At 40.8% G+C, this 16,033-nt stretch overlaps 1 protein-coding gene across 3 annotated transcripts in view; it reads right to left on the bottom strand.

Moving 5' to 3' along the window:
• LOC134352854 (metastasis-associated protein MTA1-like) overlaps positions 1-16,033 on the bottom strand; it is a 181,339-nt gene that overhangs the window by 41,488 nt on the left and 123,818 nt on the right. For all 3 annotated transcript variants that reach the window (XM_063060373.1, XM_063060371.1, XM_063060372.1), the window contains 6 exons: positions 13,773-13,961; positions 10,067-10,141; positions 8,442-8,500; positions 7,622-7,743; positions 6,793-6,944; positions 5,136-5,322 (listed from right to left, as the gene is read on the bottom strand). In XM_063060373.1, the coding sequence (XP_062916443.1) occupies positions 5,136-5,322; positions 6,793-6,944; positions 7,622-7,743; positions 8,442-8,500; positions 10,067-10,141; positions 13,773-13,961 (784 nt within the window). The remainder of the gene's footprint in view (positions 1-5,135; positions 5,323-6,792; positions 6,945-7,621; positions 7,744-8,441; positions 8,501-10,066; positions 10,142-13,772; positions 13,962-16,033) is intronic.

Raw genomic sequence — 16,033 nt, 5'->3', positions numbered from 1 at the left:
TTGAACTTAGGAGCAGGGAGGATATGCTGCAATTGTATGAGGCCACATCTGGAGTACTGCATGCATTTCTGGTCTCCTTACTTGAACAAGGATATACTGGCTTTGGAAGCGATGCAGATGAGGTTTATCAGGCTGATTCCAGAGATGAAGGAGGGGTTTAGACCGTGAGGAGATTGAGCCGCCTGGGACTGTACTCACTGGAATTCAGAAGAATGAGAGGAGATCTTATAAGAAACGTAAAAAATTGCGAAAGGGATGGATAAAATAGAGGCAGGAAAGTTGTTTTCACTGGTAGATGAGACTAGAACTAGGGGACATGGCCTCAAGATTCAGGGGAGTAAATTTAGGACGGAGATCAGGAGGAACTGCTTTTCCCCAAGAGTGATGAATCTGTGGAATTCTCTGTCCAATGAAGCAGTGGAAACTACCTCAGTAGATATATTTAAGACAAGGTTGGATAGATTTTTACATAGATGGGGAATTAAGGGTTACGAGGAAAAGGAAGATAGGTGGAGATGAGTCCATGGTCAAATCAGCTATGATCTTATTGAATGGCAGAGCAAGTTTGACGGGTCAGATGGTCTACTCCTGCTCCGATTTCTTATGCTCTAAATTTTATAGCAATTATTATATTGATTTGATTAAGTCCAAGATTACATATTCTCAATTTAAGTAAAATCAGAGAGATATGCTGGGTGAAGTGGATGGAGATATTAAAAGTATGACAGCAAATAATTGCAGATATTTATAGAATTACAGGTAGTTCTCAATGAATGTAGTTTGTTGAGGATTAAAACTGCTGTGGAAAATTGTAGTCATGACCTCCTCGAGGATAGCATTGTTTAAGAGATGGCATTTCAATGCACATTGTAATAAATAGGAGTAAGCCCAGGGTCTGTATGTGTTTTAAAAATAAGCAAACCTTGACCAACAAGTTGCTGGAAGAAACAATTTAATAATCTACTAAGCAGTATAAAAAATAACTACAGGAAATTATAATGGATATTCAACAGTGACATTGGACAAATAAGAGTCTACTTTCACAATAGAAAACAAAGAGCATTATTCAAATTATGGGGCTTGTGGGTGTCATGAGAATGAGGAACTTAAAAGTAAACTGATGTAAAAAAAAAAGGTACAACATAGATTGGTTCCTTAAGGTTGTCATAGCAGGGGGAGGTTGTGGGGATACTACCTATTAAATGCTCCCCATGGCCTGCGTCTCAAATAACCTCTTGACAACAAGTCCAGTTCCCCGTCTTCATGTGTGGCTTAGCTACAACAGAACCGTTTCTACGGATAGCAGAAGGGGCAAAGCTTGGTCACTGGTGCCTTAAAACCAGTTGCTTCAGGCAGATGGGGTTCGTCAGTCATGGTTGGTAGTTCATCTAGGAGAAGGGAAAACTCTGATCTCAATCTCTCTACCTTGCAGCTATACCCACTCATGAAGAAGGTTTTGGGACTTAACCCTGAGAAAACCTCTAAAGCTGGATTCCCTAAGGCAGCTCAATACTGACTGCAACTCCTGCGACACCACTGGTGCCAAACTGCATCTGTCTCAGCCGTTCCTTTGGATTCATCAGCTGCACGGAGAGGGGAAGCCTACTGCATGAGCAACAGCTGGCTCTCGTACTGCCCTGACTTATATATCATGTAGACAGCTAGGACACAACATCCATGGTCAACACCAACCAATGGAGGGTCTGAATACAACATAGATTAATAGGATTAAAAAGCACTAAATTCCATACAACTCAAAGTTGATAGTAGTTTCTAAATTCTGAGATCCCTTTGGAATGGAAGAACACATAAATCTTGCTGAACAAGAGTGGAGGGAGAAGCAGGAAATCATAGGTAGGCTAAGTAGAGAGAGAAGGCTGGGATCTCACAAAAGAAATGATAACAGACTACATTGCAAAAATTCACTGGTTAAGTAGTCAAAGGCAAGAGAGTTTTATGCAAGGTTTGACAAAATTATTGCAGCCCTTATTTGAAGATCTACTGTAACTAACAATCTAGATAAGCAGAACAGTGAATGGAATATAGAGGGTCTTTGAAGAAGCACATCAAACGCCTGTCACATAGGCGTTACTGCAACTAGAATTGAAAGGATTGGTGGTGTAGGTTATTAAAGAACGTAGATTAATTACAAACAAGAGAAAATCTGCAGATGCTGGAAATCCAAGCAGCACACACAAAATGCTGGGGAGCTCAGTAGACCAGACAGCATCTACAGAAAAGAGGACAGATGACGTTTCAGACCGAGACCCTTCCAGTCTGTTATGTAGACTAATTAATGGACTCTGACCGCAAGTACAGGGTGGAACCAATGGGTCATTTAAGGAATGGCAAGCTTCAATCGTCAAGATCAGATTTTTTTTCTTAAATAGTGAAAGCTTGCTAATGTGTAGAAGGATTTGGGAGTGCTTATGCATGAATCACAAAAAGTTGGTTTGCAGGTGCAAATGTGAGAAAAATAGAGGCATCAATTGGAATGAGTGGGCAAGAAGGCAGTTGTGCTATAATGCAGGAGTTTGTGAAATTATTTACTGTAATAGGAAAGTTTAAAAAGCAGAAGAGTAAATTTATGCAGGAGAATTTAGTGATCCCTTGGCTTGAATTATGAAAACATGCCAGCAATATTAAATGACTAGAAAGGCAACTTTCTATTAGAGTATTATGTGGGAATTGGAGTATAACAAAATCAACATGACGCTGCAATTATTCAGGGCTTTGGTGAGGCCACACTAGGAGTACTGCATTTAGTTTTGGACTCTTCATGGAAGAAAGGTTGTACTTGTTTTTGAAGGCATAAAACGAAGATTGAACACATTGATACCTGGAATGAGGGGGTTGCATAATGAGGAGATATTGCATAGGATGCACGTTCATACAAGAACATCAGAAATAGTAGCAGGAGCAAACCACCTGACTTTTTGAACCAGTTCTACCATCCAAAATCCCAGATGATCATTTATCAAAGTGTCATTTTCCAGCAATATAATTTCCCTCTCCTCTCTTCATATTCCAAAAGGTCAATGTCTATTTTGATTTAGCCTCCATTGCTGTAAGGAGAAGAGAATTCCAAAAGTTCACCACCCTCTGAGTGAAGAGATTTTTCTTCCCCAGTCTGAGTCTTACTCTAAACCTATTCCCTTCTTCCCTGGACACCACAGACAGGTGGAAATAATTCTCCCTTTTAAGTCTTTAAAATTTTTTGAATGTTTGAGGAAACCACCCTCTCATTCAAAGTAGTAAGCCACCTAGTCCCTCAAGCCTACTCTGACATTCAGCATGATCATGGCTGACCTTCCCCAAGCCCAATCTCATTGTCTGACAACTTCACAGAGCTCTCATTCCCTAATCTTCAAAAGACCTTCAACAATCTATTCTCCATAATCCTCCAGAGTAAATAATTTCAGAGATTCACCATACTCTAAGCACTACATAGAGACCTAGCCTACTCAATCGCTTTTGCATTGCAAACTCACCATCCCCAAAAGTGGTCCAGTAAATTTCTACTGTACACCCTCTATGGCGAACTGTATCCTTTCTTAAGGCCAAAACCAGGTGCAATATTACAGGCGTGCACTTTCACCAATACCCATTACAATTGTAAGACTTCCTGTTATCAAATTCTTTTGTTATGAAGATCAATAAACCCTCTGCTTTCTTGATCATCTGATACACCTGTACAGTGGCCTATACTGATCTGTGTACACATCAGCATTTTTGATTCTGTTCAAAGTGGATGACTTCACAATTTTCCACATTATATTCCACCTGACACGTATTTACCCACTCACTCAGCTTATCTAAAACTCCGAAACTCATTGACATCCTTTATCTACGACTCATTTCATCCTCCTCAGAGCACATAATCATATACTGTCAACAAACTTGGAGAAGAAAATGGCATTTAGACCCCTTAGCCAAACTGTTAACATAGAATGTGAATACTTGGGGGCCAAGCACTAAGCCCTACAGTACTCCACTAGCCAAAGCTTGCTGACTGTTTACACTCAAACTTTGCTTTTTTGCTGAATAACCTCTTCACTGTCCACATCAGTATGTTGCTCAAAATTCCATATGCCACATGCCAGTGTATCATCCCATTTTCATTTGTCCTTCAATATTCTTGACCAACCTGTATGCTGAGACCTTCAAAAATCTAAATCCACCATATCTTCAAGCTTCTCCTCATTTACTCTAGTAATTGCATCCTCAAAGAACTCCAGCACAACAGAATTTACATTTCATGAATCTGTGTAGGCTCTATTCAAAACTATTATTCTTTTAAGGCATTAACTGTAACCTTAAATAGTTGGTCCACAGGAGACCCTACTGTGGTTGCAGGGTAAACGTCAAAAAAACTGCAAGTGGTGAGCACACAGAATTGTGGGAAAGTACCATTAAATGCATTTTAATTTCCAGTGGCAAGGATGGCAGTGAACTAGCTGAACCAGTTAAATAGTTGTAATGTTTTTATTTAAATATTACATTCATCCCATTAAACACTACTGTGGACTATCGTTACTGTTATCTTTGTCACTACAGTTTATCAATCAGCAGTATATAGCTCAGAAACATGATGGACTTGATTTGCAGGACCTGCTGTAGAAACATGCAAGTTTGGAATCTGGGAGGGACCCAATGGTCACAAATTCTAATATTCAGCCCACCTGCTTGCTCTGGTTTGTCAGTTGGAGCAGAACTTCTTAATAGGTATCAAAACCTATTGCATTAATGTTGCATTTTTAATCTATGAAAGGCTCGAAAATTTTTCAAAAGAATCAGACAAATCTGAGACCAAGAGATTGTTTTTAAGCAACCAAAAAAAAGATTCAGGAATTCAAGAGACCGTAATAGCTTAAGACACCAAGGTTAGAGAAACAGAAAGCTGAGATGTAACAGTTTTAAAATCGAAGCAATAGTTGCATCAAGATTAGTACAGAGGGAGAGAACAAGGTAGTGGATGAAGAGGACTTCGTGCATGTTTGGTAATGTGCAAGGATTTTAAATCGATGTCTGTTTAGGGAGAATTGTGCACGAGGGGCCAGGTACGACAGAAATCAGTTTGGTGAAACTAATAGCAGAAATATATCCATTACAATTCTGCAATATAACTCACTCACATTCGGCTTTGATAGCTGCACTGTTGATTGGTAAAAACGGACGTCGTGCTGCCTGCCGTGGACGGAACAGATTCCGACAGTAATACCGTGCAATTTTGGTTAATCTTGTTGTCTGGAGACAGAAAGCCTGCCTAGTCTTCAGTGTAAACTTGGGGTTAGCATTCTTCACCCAGTACCCATGTGGATTCTAAAAAATAATTAGAAAGCATTTTTGTTTTTGCTATAGCTGAAGCTTGTGAAACACCATAAAACATTTTGACCTTACCCCCACTACCCACAGGATCCATAAAAAAATTAAGGTAATAAATGTTTAATTTTTTTCAGCAAAAACAAAAAAAGGCACAGGGATTTTGTCAATTAACATTTAAGGTCTAGACCAGTAATCCCAGGAACCTTCCAAAATTTTACTACTCACACACTTCAGAAGAACCCAGCAAGGAGTTGTTGTTCTTAGTCACACCTCACACCACTACCCACCCCCCAAACAGATTTTACATTCCTAGGTGAATTCTAAACCACGGGATATGCCTACTGATCAACCTATCCACTGAGCAACAGCAATTCCAACCAATTTAAAAATTAGATTTCAATCCAATGGTCTCAAGGACAGAAAATTGTAATTGAATCACCTCACATCTTCAATCCCATCTCATCACCCACGCCCCCTTACCCGCTCAAAAGTCACACCATACAGCTTTCTATTATACTATTATATCCTTGCATTCAAACTATCACACACACACACAACACACAGCATCTCCTACTATCAAAGGGCTAAATCCAGTGGTGTGCTGGAGGCCAAGTGGCTACCACATACATGAGGTTTTGCACAATGCATGATAGAGTAAATAGGAAGGCCCCATTTCTAGCCAAGAATCAAAATCCAGTACACCTAAATAATTGGGAAGAGAGGAAGCAAGGGTGCACCCCCCCACCCCACAATGGCCAGGGGATGCTTAGGTCTGGAACTCACTACCTGAAAGTAGAAGAAACTCACATTAAACATCAGGAGAGTGTGCTTTTGAAGAGCTGTGACTTTTAAATGCTCTCCCATCTGAACTATTCACTTATTTACTTGACAGGCGGGGGGCTGAACCCAGTGCTGATTGGTGGGAAAACACTTGAGAACTTTATCAATCACCACAGACAAAATGATCTCTTTCTGTATGTTAAATTTTTCATGACTTCTATGGTTGCTTCTGACATCCTTGAGTATATGCCACCTCTCCATTATCCCACTTACATGCTTCCTCCCTCACCCTTGAGATCCATGGCCTTTCCAAATATGAACTGGAGGAAACTTGCTCAATTCGTCCCAAGTGTCAAGAGATATTGAGAATGACACAGCAGAATTAGCTGTTGTCATTGCATATGTAGAAACTGAGAATTTGCTTTCTGATGAAGGTGTAAATGAAAAATGTGAGGAGAACAAGTGCATGGGAGACTACCTTTGTTCTAGAGACGTGTTCTAAACCACTTAGTTGTGACATTCCACCGCCCCCCTCCCCAAAGCTGGAGAACTCTCCTAATTGCCTTATGTGATCAAGGCACTGAATGGATTCTGCTGATGACCTTACAATATCAGAAATAAAACCCTGTGATATATAAACAAAATGGTCCCTTTACACTTCTTGAATCATAAAACTATAGCACTTACTGAGCTATTACGGTTAGGTCCAGGTCTCTCACCCTCGAGTCTTGTTGGCATTTTTAGGCCACCGTACTTCTTCCAGTAATTCCAACAAGCTGCACAAAGTCTGCACTGCATATTAGGAGGGCCCCAGGAGTACCACTGATATGACTGAGTTGCTAAAGAAGGAAACATGAAAAGCTCTTGTCAATGATCTAAGAAATAATCATATTCAATTATCAGATAAAGAGCCCACAGTACGTGTGCTTACATTGATAGTAATTTAGCAATTCACATCACACAGAGTTTGTTTTTGTAGAAAAGACAGCAAAATAAATTTCCATATGATATTTAAGATCAGAGTCTCTGATTGGTGTGAAGGTTCAATTGGTAGAACAATGGGATTTAAACGAAGAGGGTTGGAAAGTGGGCAGAATCTGTACAGTGTGGGTCAGATGGTCGAGATCTATTGCATTGACAGCGGAGCACCAGAATGTAGATGGTAACGAGGACAGGATATAAACAGACCAGAGAACAGGGACTGCTATGGAGGGAGGGGTTAAGGCTGTGGAGAAACAAGAATCCAGATCAGATAGAGACAAGCTGTCCCATCAATTATCTCCAGACAGGTACACTATTGTTTCACTTTCTAAATCAGACACCTTGTTGCTCGAGTTTAGCTGATACTTAGTTCATGTTTACCTTCCAATACTCCAATCCTCTCCCTCAAATGAATCATTGAGCCAAGTAACTTGTGATGATCACAGGGATCCCACTCCTGCTGAGTAGAATAACAATGTGCTGCATGCCAGTCAATGGCAAATTCACCAGGAAAAAAATAGCAGATTCCACTCACTGTAGCAGCTCTCACAGGCTCTGCCGGCTCCTCCATTCTGGCCCTGAAACCCAGCTCCATTCACCATCCCTGGCTTAGCAACTGTGTTATTCACATTGATCTGGTTGGGGTTTGGTTTGTTGCTGCGGAAAATTAGAGATGAATATTAAAAATTGTAAATTGACCAGAAGAACTTGCTCTTAGTTTGAGAATGCATTTTGATTAAAATAAAAATAAATTTCAAACGATGAGAGTTGCACCTGATAAATCAGCTTTAACACTACTATTCCTCTCAATTAGAAGAGAGGGAACAATTCTTTTGATGGAATACTTGGTAAATGTCGTGATTAATGTATTCGCTTTACAGAATCAGACAGCAAAGAATGGGCTCTTCTCAACCACCTCGTCAATGCTGACCATGACACTTCATCCCATTTGCCTGTTCCAAGTCTGTTTCTCTTCATGCCTTTCCTATCTAGGTATCCTGTCCAAATAAATTTTAAAGGTTGTAATTTTGCTTTCCTTTACCAGTTTTGCAGACGGATTGTTCCAGATTGTGAAAAACCAACCCTTCAAATCTCCATCATACAAAATGGAAAATTAAAGTTATCCCCTCCAGTTAAAAGTAAAGGCCTCGCAAAACGTCATAATTTATATATAGCACTAGTATATAGCCCAACATTAAACTTCCCTTTCGTGAAGAAGCATATGTTTATTCATATGAAAAGCTTAACACCCAGTTCAGTCTGGCAACTATTATGATTGTGTACAATTTATTCTGCTAGTACAATAGCATGGCATTTCTTTGACATGGGAAAGATAAATCCATGAAAGTACTTACTAGTTGGGGATGTACACCTGTTTTAATCGGCTTTCAGCTTCAGCTGCTTTCAAACGTTTCTGGAAAATAAATTAACCACTTTATTGAACTAAAGGACTATTTCATGAAACAGCTCCACCAATATGTGGACACGAGGAATTCTGCAGATACTGGAAATTTAAGCAACACACATAAAAGTTGCTGGTGAACGCAGCAGGCCAGGCAGCATCTCTAGAAAGAGGTACAGTCGACATTTCCGGCCGAGGCCCTTCGTCAGGACCAATCCACCAATATGTGGATTCATATAAATACTTGATCTAGCTTCATTCTCACAGATGTCTGATTCTTCATGCCACTTATTTGAACCACTGCTGTATCATCATACTTTGAGCAGGCAGCTCCAGCTATGATGGGCGCATAGGAAAACTCTGTCCTTGAAAGCAAGGACAGTGTTTGACTTGGAAGGGAACTTTCATCCACGCTGCAACAAGCAACTCTCATCCACAGCACTCAGAAGTTTTTCCCAACCATCGAGACTGGGACTACAGTGGTTTCCGGCCGAGGACCATCAGTTAATGGGGACATCCACTCAATTTGGACAACTTTCAAAGATGAAAATCTAATCGAGAAAATAGCCAACATTCCTATCGTTTATTTGGGACACTATGCCACTTAACTGGGGCAAGGGCCTGTTGCCAAACAGCCTCTAACTACCTAAAGTTGCATGGCTGTTAGATACCACACTGATTGGAGCGAACAGTTTTTAAAATAGCGCCGGATGTGTGTGTTGGTGTTTTTCTTTTTAAAGTGATTTTTGTCACTGATAGTTGGTGAGAAATGAGCAGTAAGGCAAATCAGAACTATTTTGCTCACTGCAGTTTCAAGTGTTCAGCTTTGGAGATGCCAGAAACGGCCATAAGTGAAAATGTATGTTACAATGAAAATGAAGGTTTAGAGGATGACAACTTGTATGAAGGCAGTCCATTATCTGTACTGGGTGTCTGTGCTATTTTGTTCATTCACAGTCAAAAGAACATGATGCTGATGAATTCCTACATTTTTAAGTATAGGAACAAATATACAGCTTTATAGTACTCTAGTATAATTTGTTCTGTATTTCATTTAATACATAATTTGTTACCCAGTCTGTCTTCTTTATACCTTTTTAGCTATTTCCATGACATTTCAGCTATTTGGGGCAATCACTTAATTGGGTCAAAATGTATTGGTCCTGATGTGTCCCAATTAACCAAAGTCCACTGTATTTTCTTTGAAGAAAATAAAGCTGAAGGTGTTTAGACAGGAGCATATAGGCATCTTTTATAATATCAGTGTGAATCACCATATCCTTACAAAGGTGTTGCATAATCAGACTTGGTCTTGTCAGTTAATATATGCTCCCTTTTTTCAGCTATTCTGCAGAAACATTTGTTCACATCCAAAATTTAACAGTTATATTTATCCAATTGCAACTACTGAAATTGTATTTACTTACTGCTACACTTGTACTTAATGATTCAATGTATTTCGAGGACAGAGAGATTCTTCCACCAGGTCTCCCCTGCATGTCTGCCTGAGCTGAATAAAGACATCTAAAACTTCACTGAAGGAAAGTCAACAAAGAAAACAAAAGCACAATTCTCTACCTGCTGTACGTATCTGTCCGTGGTCTTCCACATGTAATAGTATTCGATTATACTGGTTAGTGATTTCCAAGGAAGCTGAAAGAGGCATTAAGGTGGCAATTAGTGTCCAGAATACATAATCTATTGCAACACCAAGAAGCCCCACCTAAAATGCTCTCCATGGACCTTCAACCACCACCTTTGGCCAAACATCTCTGAACAAGTGTGACCACATGAAACCAAGCCCAAGCTGGAAGTTTAAGACAGACTATACACTGCACCTGTGACAATTCCAATCCATCTCTCAATGCTCAATTAAATATGTAATGTAGGAAAACATAGTGAATAACCAGAGTATTGGAATGAATGACCAATTGATGTCCTTATGGCAAAGGTCATTAAGCAAACATCAAGGAGGAGGTATTAGAACTGTTCAAAAAAATTCATCAGCTCTTTTACGGAGAGAGAGCGAAAATACATCTCAGTTCAAAATCTTACCTAAATACCAGTAGTGTATCATTTCCTCAGAACTACTTAATCTCTAGTCATAAGACTATGACTTGAAACCAATGTCACTTCGATTTCAAAGAATTAGCAACTGTATGTAAATACAAGTTCAAGCTTCTTCACTAATACCCAAAACACCCTACAGACTACAAGATCTTTATTTTGTAATATGAAGAATAAAGTCACTGATTTCTATTTTAAACTGGAGTAGTTAATTCTCCTTTAACCTACAGCACTTCTCCACCACTAGAGGATGCCAATGTTCACAAAATATCAAGCTATGACAAAAAGGGCCATTGCAGGAATCAGTTGTTTTCACCCATAATTCCACTCTGTGACAAGCCTTTCCTTCCTGGAATCATTCTCGTGAACCTCCTCTGAACTCTCCCCACCCCAATGCCAGTACATCCTTTCTTAAACAAGGGACCCAAAACTGCTTATAAAGCCTCAGGATTAGATCCTCGCTTTTATATTCTAGTCCTCTCAAAATGAATGCTAACATTGCATTTGCCTTCCCCACCATCGACTCAACCTCAAAGTTAACCATTTAGGAATCCTGCATGACGACTTCCAAATCCATTTGCACCTCGGATTTTCGAGTTTTCTCCCCATTTAGAAAATAGTCTGTGCTTTTATCCCTTTGACCAAAGTGCATAACTATACACTTCCTGACATTGTGTTCCATTTGTCACTTCATTTGTAACACTACCTGAGCCTCCAACCATCTTCGTATCATCCGCAAACTTGGCCACAAAGCCATTAATTCCATCATCAAAATCATTGACACACAATGTAAAAAGAAGCAGCCCCAACACTGATCCCACTAGTCACTATCAGAAAAGGCTCCCTTTGTTCCCACTCTTTGTCTCCTACCATTCAGCCAATACTCTATCCATGCTAGTATCTTTCGTGTAATACCATGGGCTCTTATCTTGTTAAGTAGCCTCATGTACAGCACCTTGTCAAAGACCTTCTGAAAAATCCAAGTACACAACATCCTCAGGTTCTCTTTTGGCTATCCTGCTTGTTATTTCTTCAGAGAATTTCAACACGTTTGTCAGGTAGATTTTCCTTTAAGGAAACCATGCTGACTACAGCCGATATTACCATGTGCCTCTAATTTCCTCTCTTTTGCCTCTCTCCCTTCTTGAAGAGTGGAGTGACATTTGCAATTTTCCAGTCCTCCAAAACCATGCTAGAATCAAGTGGTTTGTGAAAGATCATTATCAACGCCTCCACAATTTCTTCAGCTCAGTCTTTCAGAACCCTGGGTTTATTTCGTATACTGCATGTATTCAAATATTAGGACCTGTGTTTTATGCTTATGAATCCTTTGATCCTAAAACATGCCTTCCAACTGGTTTCTACAGAATCACAAAAACTGAAATTAGATAGCACCTTCTTTCTCTATTTAATAATAGAAGTGCAAGACTTGAGTATCAACCTGAGCACAAATCCAGCACTTAACTGATTCAATCAAAGGAAGAGCAGATTAATAAACAGAGCAAACCAACTACCGTACTGTTGCTCAGAGGATGGAACTGGCATTGTGCTCACAAACCAGAGAGACTCTGCAGGCAGAACCCCAGACAATGACACCATCCTCACCCATCTTCTCAACTCCATTGCCAAGGATCAGCCATCAGAATAATCCAATCCCTTCATTACTAATAATTAGTACAGAAAATGCTGAAAAAACTCAGTTCAGATGAAGCAGCATCTGCAGAAAATGAAGCAGTTAATGTTTCAGGTCAGAGAACCAAGAATATGAGGAGACGTTTTTTATGTAGCAGGGAAGGCGGGAGAGGAAAATGGCTAGAACAAAGGAAATTTTGCAGGCAAAATGAAATAATGTGCTGCTAAGAGGCAGTAAAGCTCTTTTGTATAATTTGTTGCTAATATTGTACAGTTGTATCTATAGAAATGGAAGAATAATGAAGACATAAGAAAGAGTAAATGATTTAAAGTTAGAAACTTCAACATTGCATGCTGCAGGCTACAATGTGCCCAAAGTTAAAATGAGCTTCCACTGGGCCTCAGTGTAACTTTACAGGGAGCTGCAAACAAGGTTAGAAGGGGAGTCAGGTTATAAATTACAGTGACAGGTAATCATAAACTCATGGTCAACTATTATAGATTAAGCGCCAGTGTTCTGCACAGCAAACACTAAATCAGCATTTGCTTTTTTTCCCCAATGTACTGGAAGCTACATGGTGAACACTGGAAGCAGTACATTTGACTGGAAGATTGTGTGAGTGAATCACTGCCTTACCTGGAAAGTTTAATTGGGTCCCAGGAAGGTGGGAAAGGAAGAGATAAAAAGATGGTATTGCACCTCCTGCAGCTCCTTGGGAAAGTGGTATACAATGGGAGTTAGGCAAGAACATGAGAGCAAACCAAGGATCCATCAAACTGCTGGAAAATGGATGATTCGTAGAATATGGAGGATTCTGGAATAAGCACTAGAAGAAGCTGTTTCTCTTTCTACTGCTGTTGGTTAACTTGAATTTTCTTCATTTTCTGTTTTTATTTCTAGCTTGTCTAGATTTTCTTTCACTATAAGGGAGCTAGGGCTTTACTCTTTGGAGAGAAGGAGGATGAGAGGAGACATGATAGAGGTGTACAAGATAATAAGAGGAATAGATAGAGTGGATAGCCAGCGCCTCTTCCCCAGGGCACTACTGCTCAATACAAGAGGACATGGCTTTAAGGTAAGGGGTGGGAAGTTCAAGGAGTATATTAGAGGAAGGTTTTTTACTCAGAGAGTGGTTTGTGCGTGGAATGCACTGCCTGAGTCAGTGGTGGAGGCAGATACACTAGTGAAGTTTAAGAGACTACTAGACAGGTATATGGAGGAATTTAAGGTGGGGGCTTATATGGGAGGCAGGGTTTGAGGGTCGGCACAACATTGTGAGCCAAAGGGCCTGTACTGTGCTATACCATTCTATGTTCTATGTTCTATTAACCCACAGCAAGTTCCTTCCACACAAGGCTGTCATTTTTCGTCTGTCTTCCTAAGTGACAAGAAAATACTGCAAAGGTTTATGATAATTATTTTGAAAAATCATTAAAAATAACAAATGGCTCAATCTGTCTGGTGCATCACACATTCCCATAAACAAGATAGGCACTGACCCATACCCAGTTAAACCCACACAATGCACAACTTAAAAGTGACACTCTTAAATACCGGCTGCTTACAATTCCTAGCCGTACTCACAAAGTCTTGTCGAATGTCACTAAAATCCTTGCCGTATTTTTCAAGAGCTTCCTCAAATAGGTTTGCTTCAGAGGCTGACCATTCTTCCATTTCATCTCGGCATAACACAGGCCCTCCCTGAGGCACCAAGGCTGAAATTGCTTTCGACACATCATAGTTATTTTTATGCAATGTATCCATGGAGTGAAACTGCAACCAAGACAGAAGTGAAGTAAATACCCCATTCATAAACTACAAGCATCGTGCACTCTCATTTTAACCGTCAGTCACACCCAACTCACACCTAGGACGGCATTGCTAACTGAGGTATATCATTCTTTATATAGGACAAACAAATACAGGAACAACATCCTTCTACACACAAAATTTGTAACACACCTATCAATATGATCCAGATATGACAGATCTACAAACAAAACCAATGTAAAATAAGAATGAAAACAACAGGAATTCTGCAGATGCTGGAAATTCAAGGAACACACATCAAAGTTGCTGGTGAACGCAGCAGGCCAGGCAGCATCTATAGGAAGAGGCGCAGTCGACGTTTCAGGCCGAGACCCTGACGAAGGTGCTGCCTGGCCTGCTGCGTTCACCAGCAACTTTGATGTGTGTTGCTAAAATAAGAATGAATTATTTTGATTGAAGAGAAGAAAAATGGTCCACAGTTCTATCAAAATTTGACAATACAGAAGCATTTGTTCTACCAAACATTACGCAGACTCAAATTATCAGGCTTGAAATATTCAGCTAATTAACTACTTGCTGAAGACTACTAAGATATCAAAAAGGCACATTTCACTTATTTCTTGCATGACTCAGTGGATTTTTCACAATCAACAGCTAACCTTCAAAGGAAAATTTGTTGCAGAGCAACCAGTATAACAGCACTGTGTAACAACCAGTGTAATTTTTAACACGCGTTTAGACAGAAATGCAATGATTATTCCCAGTACTGGGAGCACTCTGACTCTCATGGGCGTGAACAATTCATAAAACAATTGAGAGGTGGGCAGAAAATGGTTAGAAATCACTCAAAACAAAGCAAATTTAAATTGAAGGGGTGCATAAAAAGCCAGAAAGGTATGAGCTCAGCATCATAAAACTGAGCAACACACATCAAAGTTGCTGGTGAACGCAGCAGGCCAGGCAGCATCTCTAGGAAGAGGTGCAGTCGACGTTTCAGGCCGAGACCCTTCGTCAGGACTAACTGAAGGAAGAGTGAGTAAGAGATTTGAAAGTGGGAGGGGGAGGGGGAGATCCAAAGTGATAGAAGACAGGAGGGGGAGGGATGGAGCCAAGAGCTGGACGGGTGATAGGCAAAAGGGGATATGAGAGGATCATGGGACAGGAGGTCCGGGAAGAAAGACAGGGGGGGGCACCCAGAGAATGGGCAAGAGGTATATTCAGAGGGACAAAGGGAGAAAAAGGAGAGTGAGAGAAAGAATGTGTGCATAAAAATAAGTAACAGATGGGGTACGAGGGGGAGGTGGGGCCTTAGCGGAAGTTAGAGAAGTCGATGTTCATGCCATCAGGTTGGAGGCTACCCAGACGGAATATAAGGTGTTGTTCCTCCAACCTGAGTGTGGCTTCATCTTGGCAGTAGAGGAGGCTGTGGATAGACATGTCAGAATGGTAATGGGACGTGGAATTAAAATGTGTGGCCACTGGGAGATCCTGCTTTCTCTGGCAGACAGAGCGTAGATGTTCAGCAGAGCGGTCTCCCAGTCTGCGTCGGGTCTCGCCAATATATAAAAGGCCACATCGGGAGCACCGGACGCAGTATATCACCGTATGTCACAGTATGCGTTTAAGAGCAGAGTTGATAGTGGAGGAAGGGAAGCCCCTTTCTTTAAAAAAGAAACGCTGCTCTTAAACGCATCTCCCCCATTTCACATATATCTGCTCTCACTCCATCCTCCCGCCACCCCACTAGGAATAGGGTTCCCCTGGTCCTCACCTACCACCCCACCAGCCTCCAGGTCCAATATATTATTCTCCGTAAGTTCCGCCACCTCCAATGGGATCCCACCACTAAGCACATCTTTCCCTCCCCCCCCTCTCTGCATTCCGCAGGGATCACTCCCTACGCAACTCCCTTGTCCATTCGTCCCCCCCATCCCTCCCCACTGATCTCCCTCCTGGCACTTTTCCGTGTAAGCGGAACAAGTGCTACACATGCCCTTACACTTCCTCCCTTACCACCATTCAGGGCCCCAAACAGTCCTTCCAGGTGAGGTAACACTTCACCTGTGAGTCAACTG

Source organism: Mobula hypostoma, chromosome 10, assembly GCF_963921235.1.
Source record: "Mobula hypostoma chromosome 10, sMobHyp1.1, whole genome shotgun sequence".
In the NCBI taxonomy this organism is placed as follows: Eukaryota; Metazoa; Chordata; class Chondrichthyes; order Myliobatiformes; family Myliobatidae; genus Mobula; species Mobula hypostoma.
This window is presented reverse-complemented; position numbering and strand designations above follow the sequence as displayed.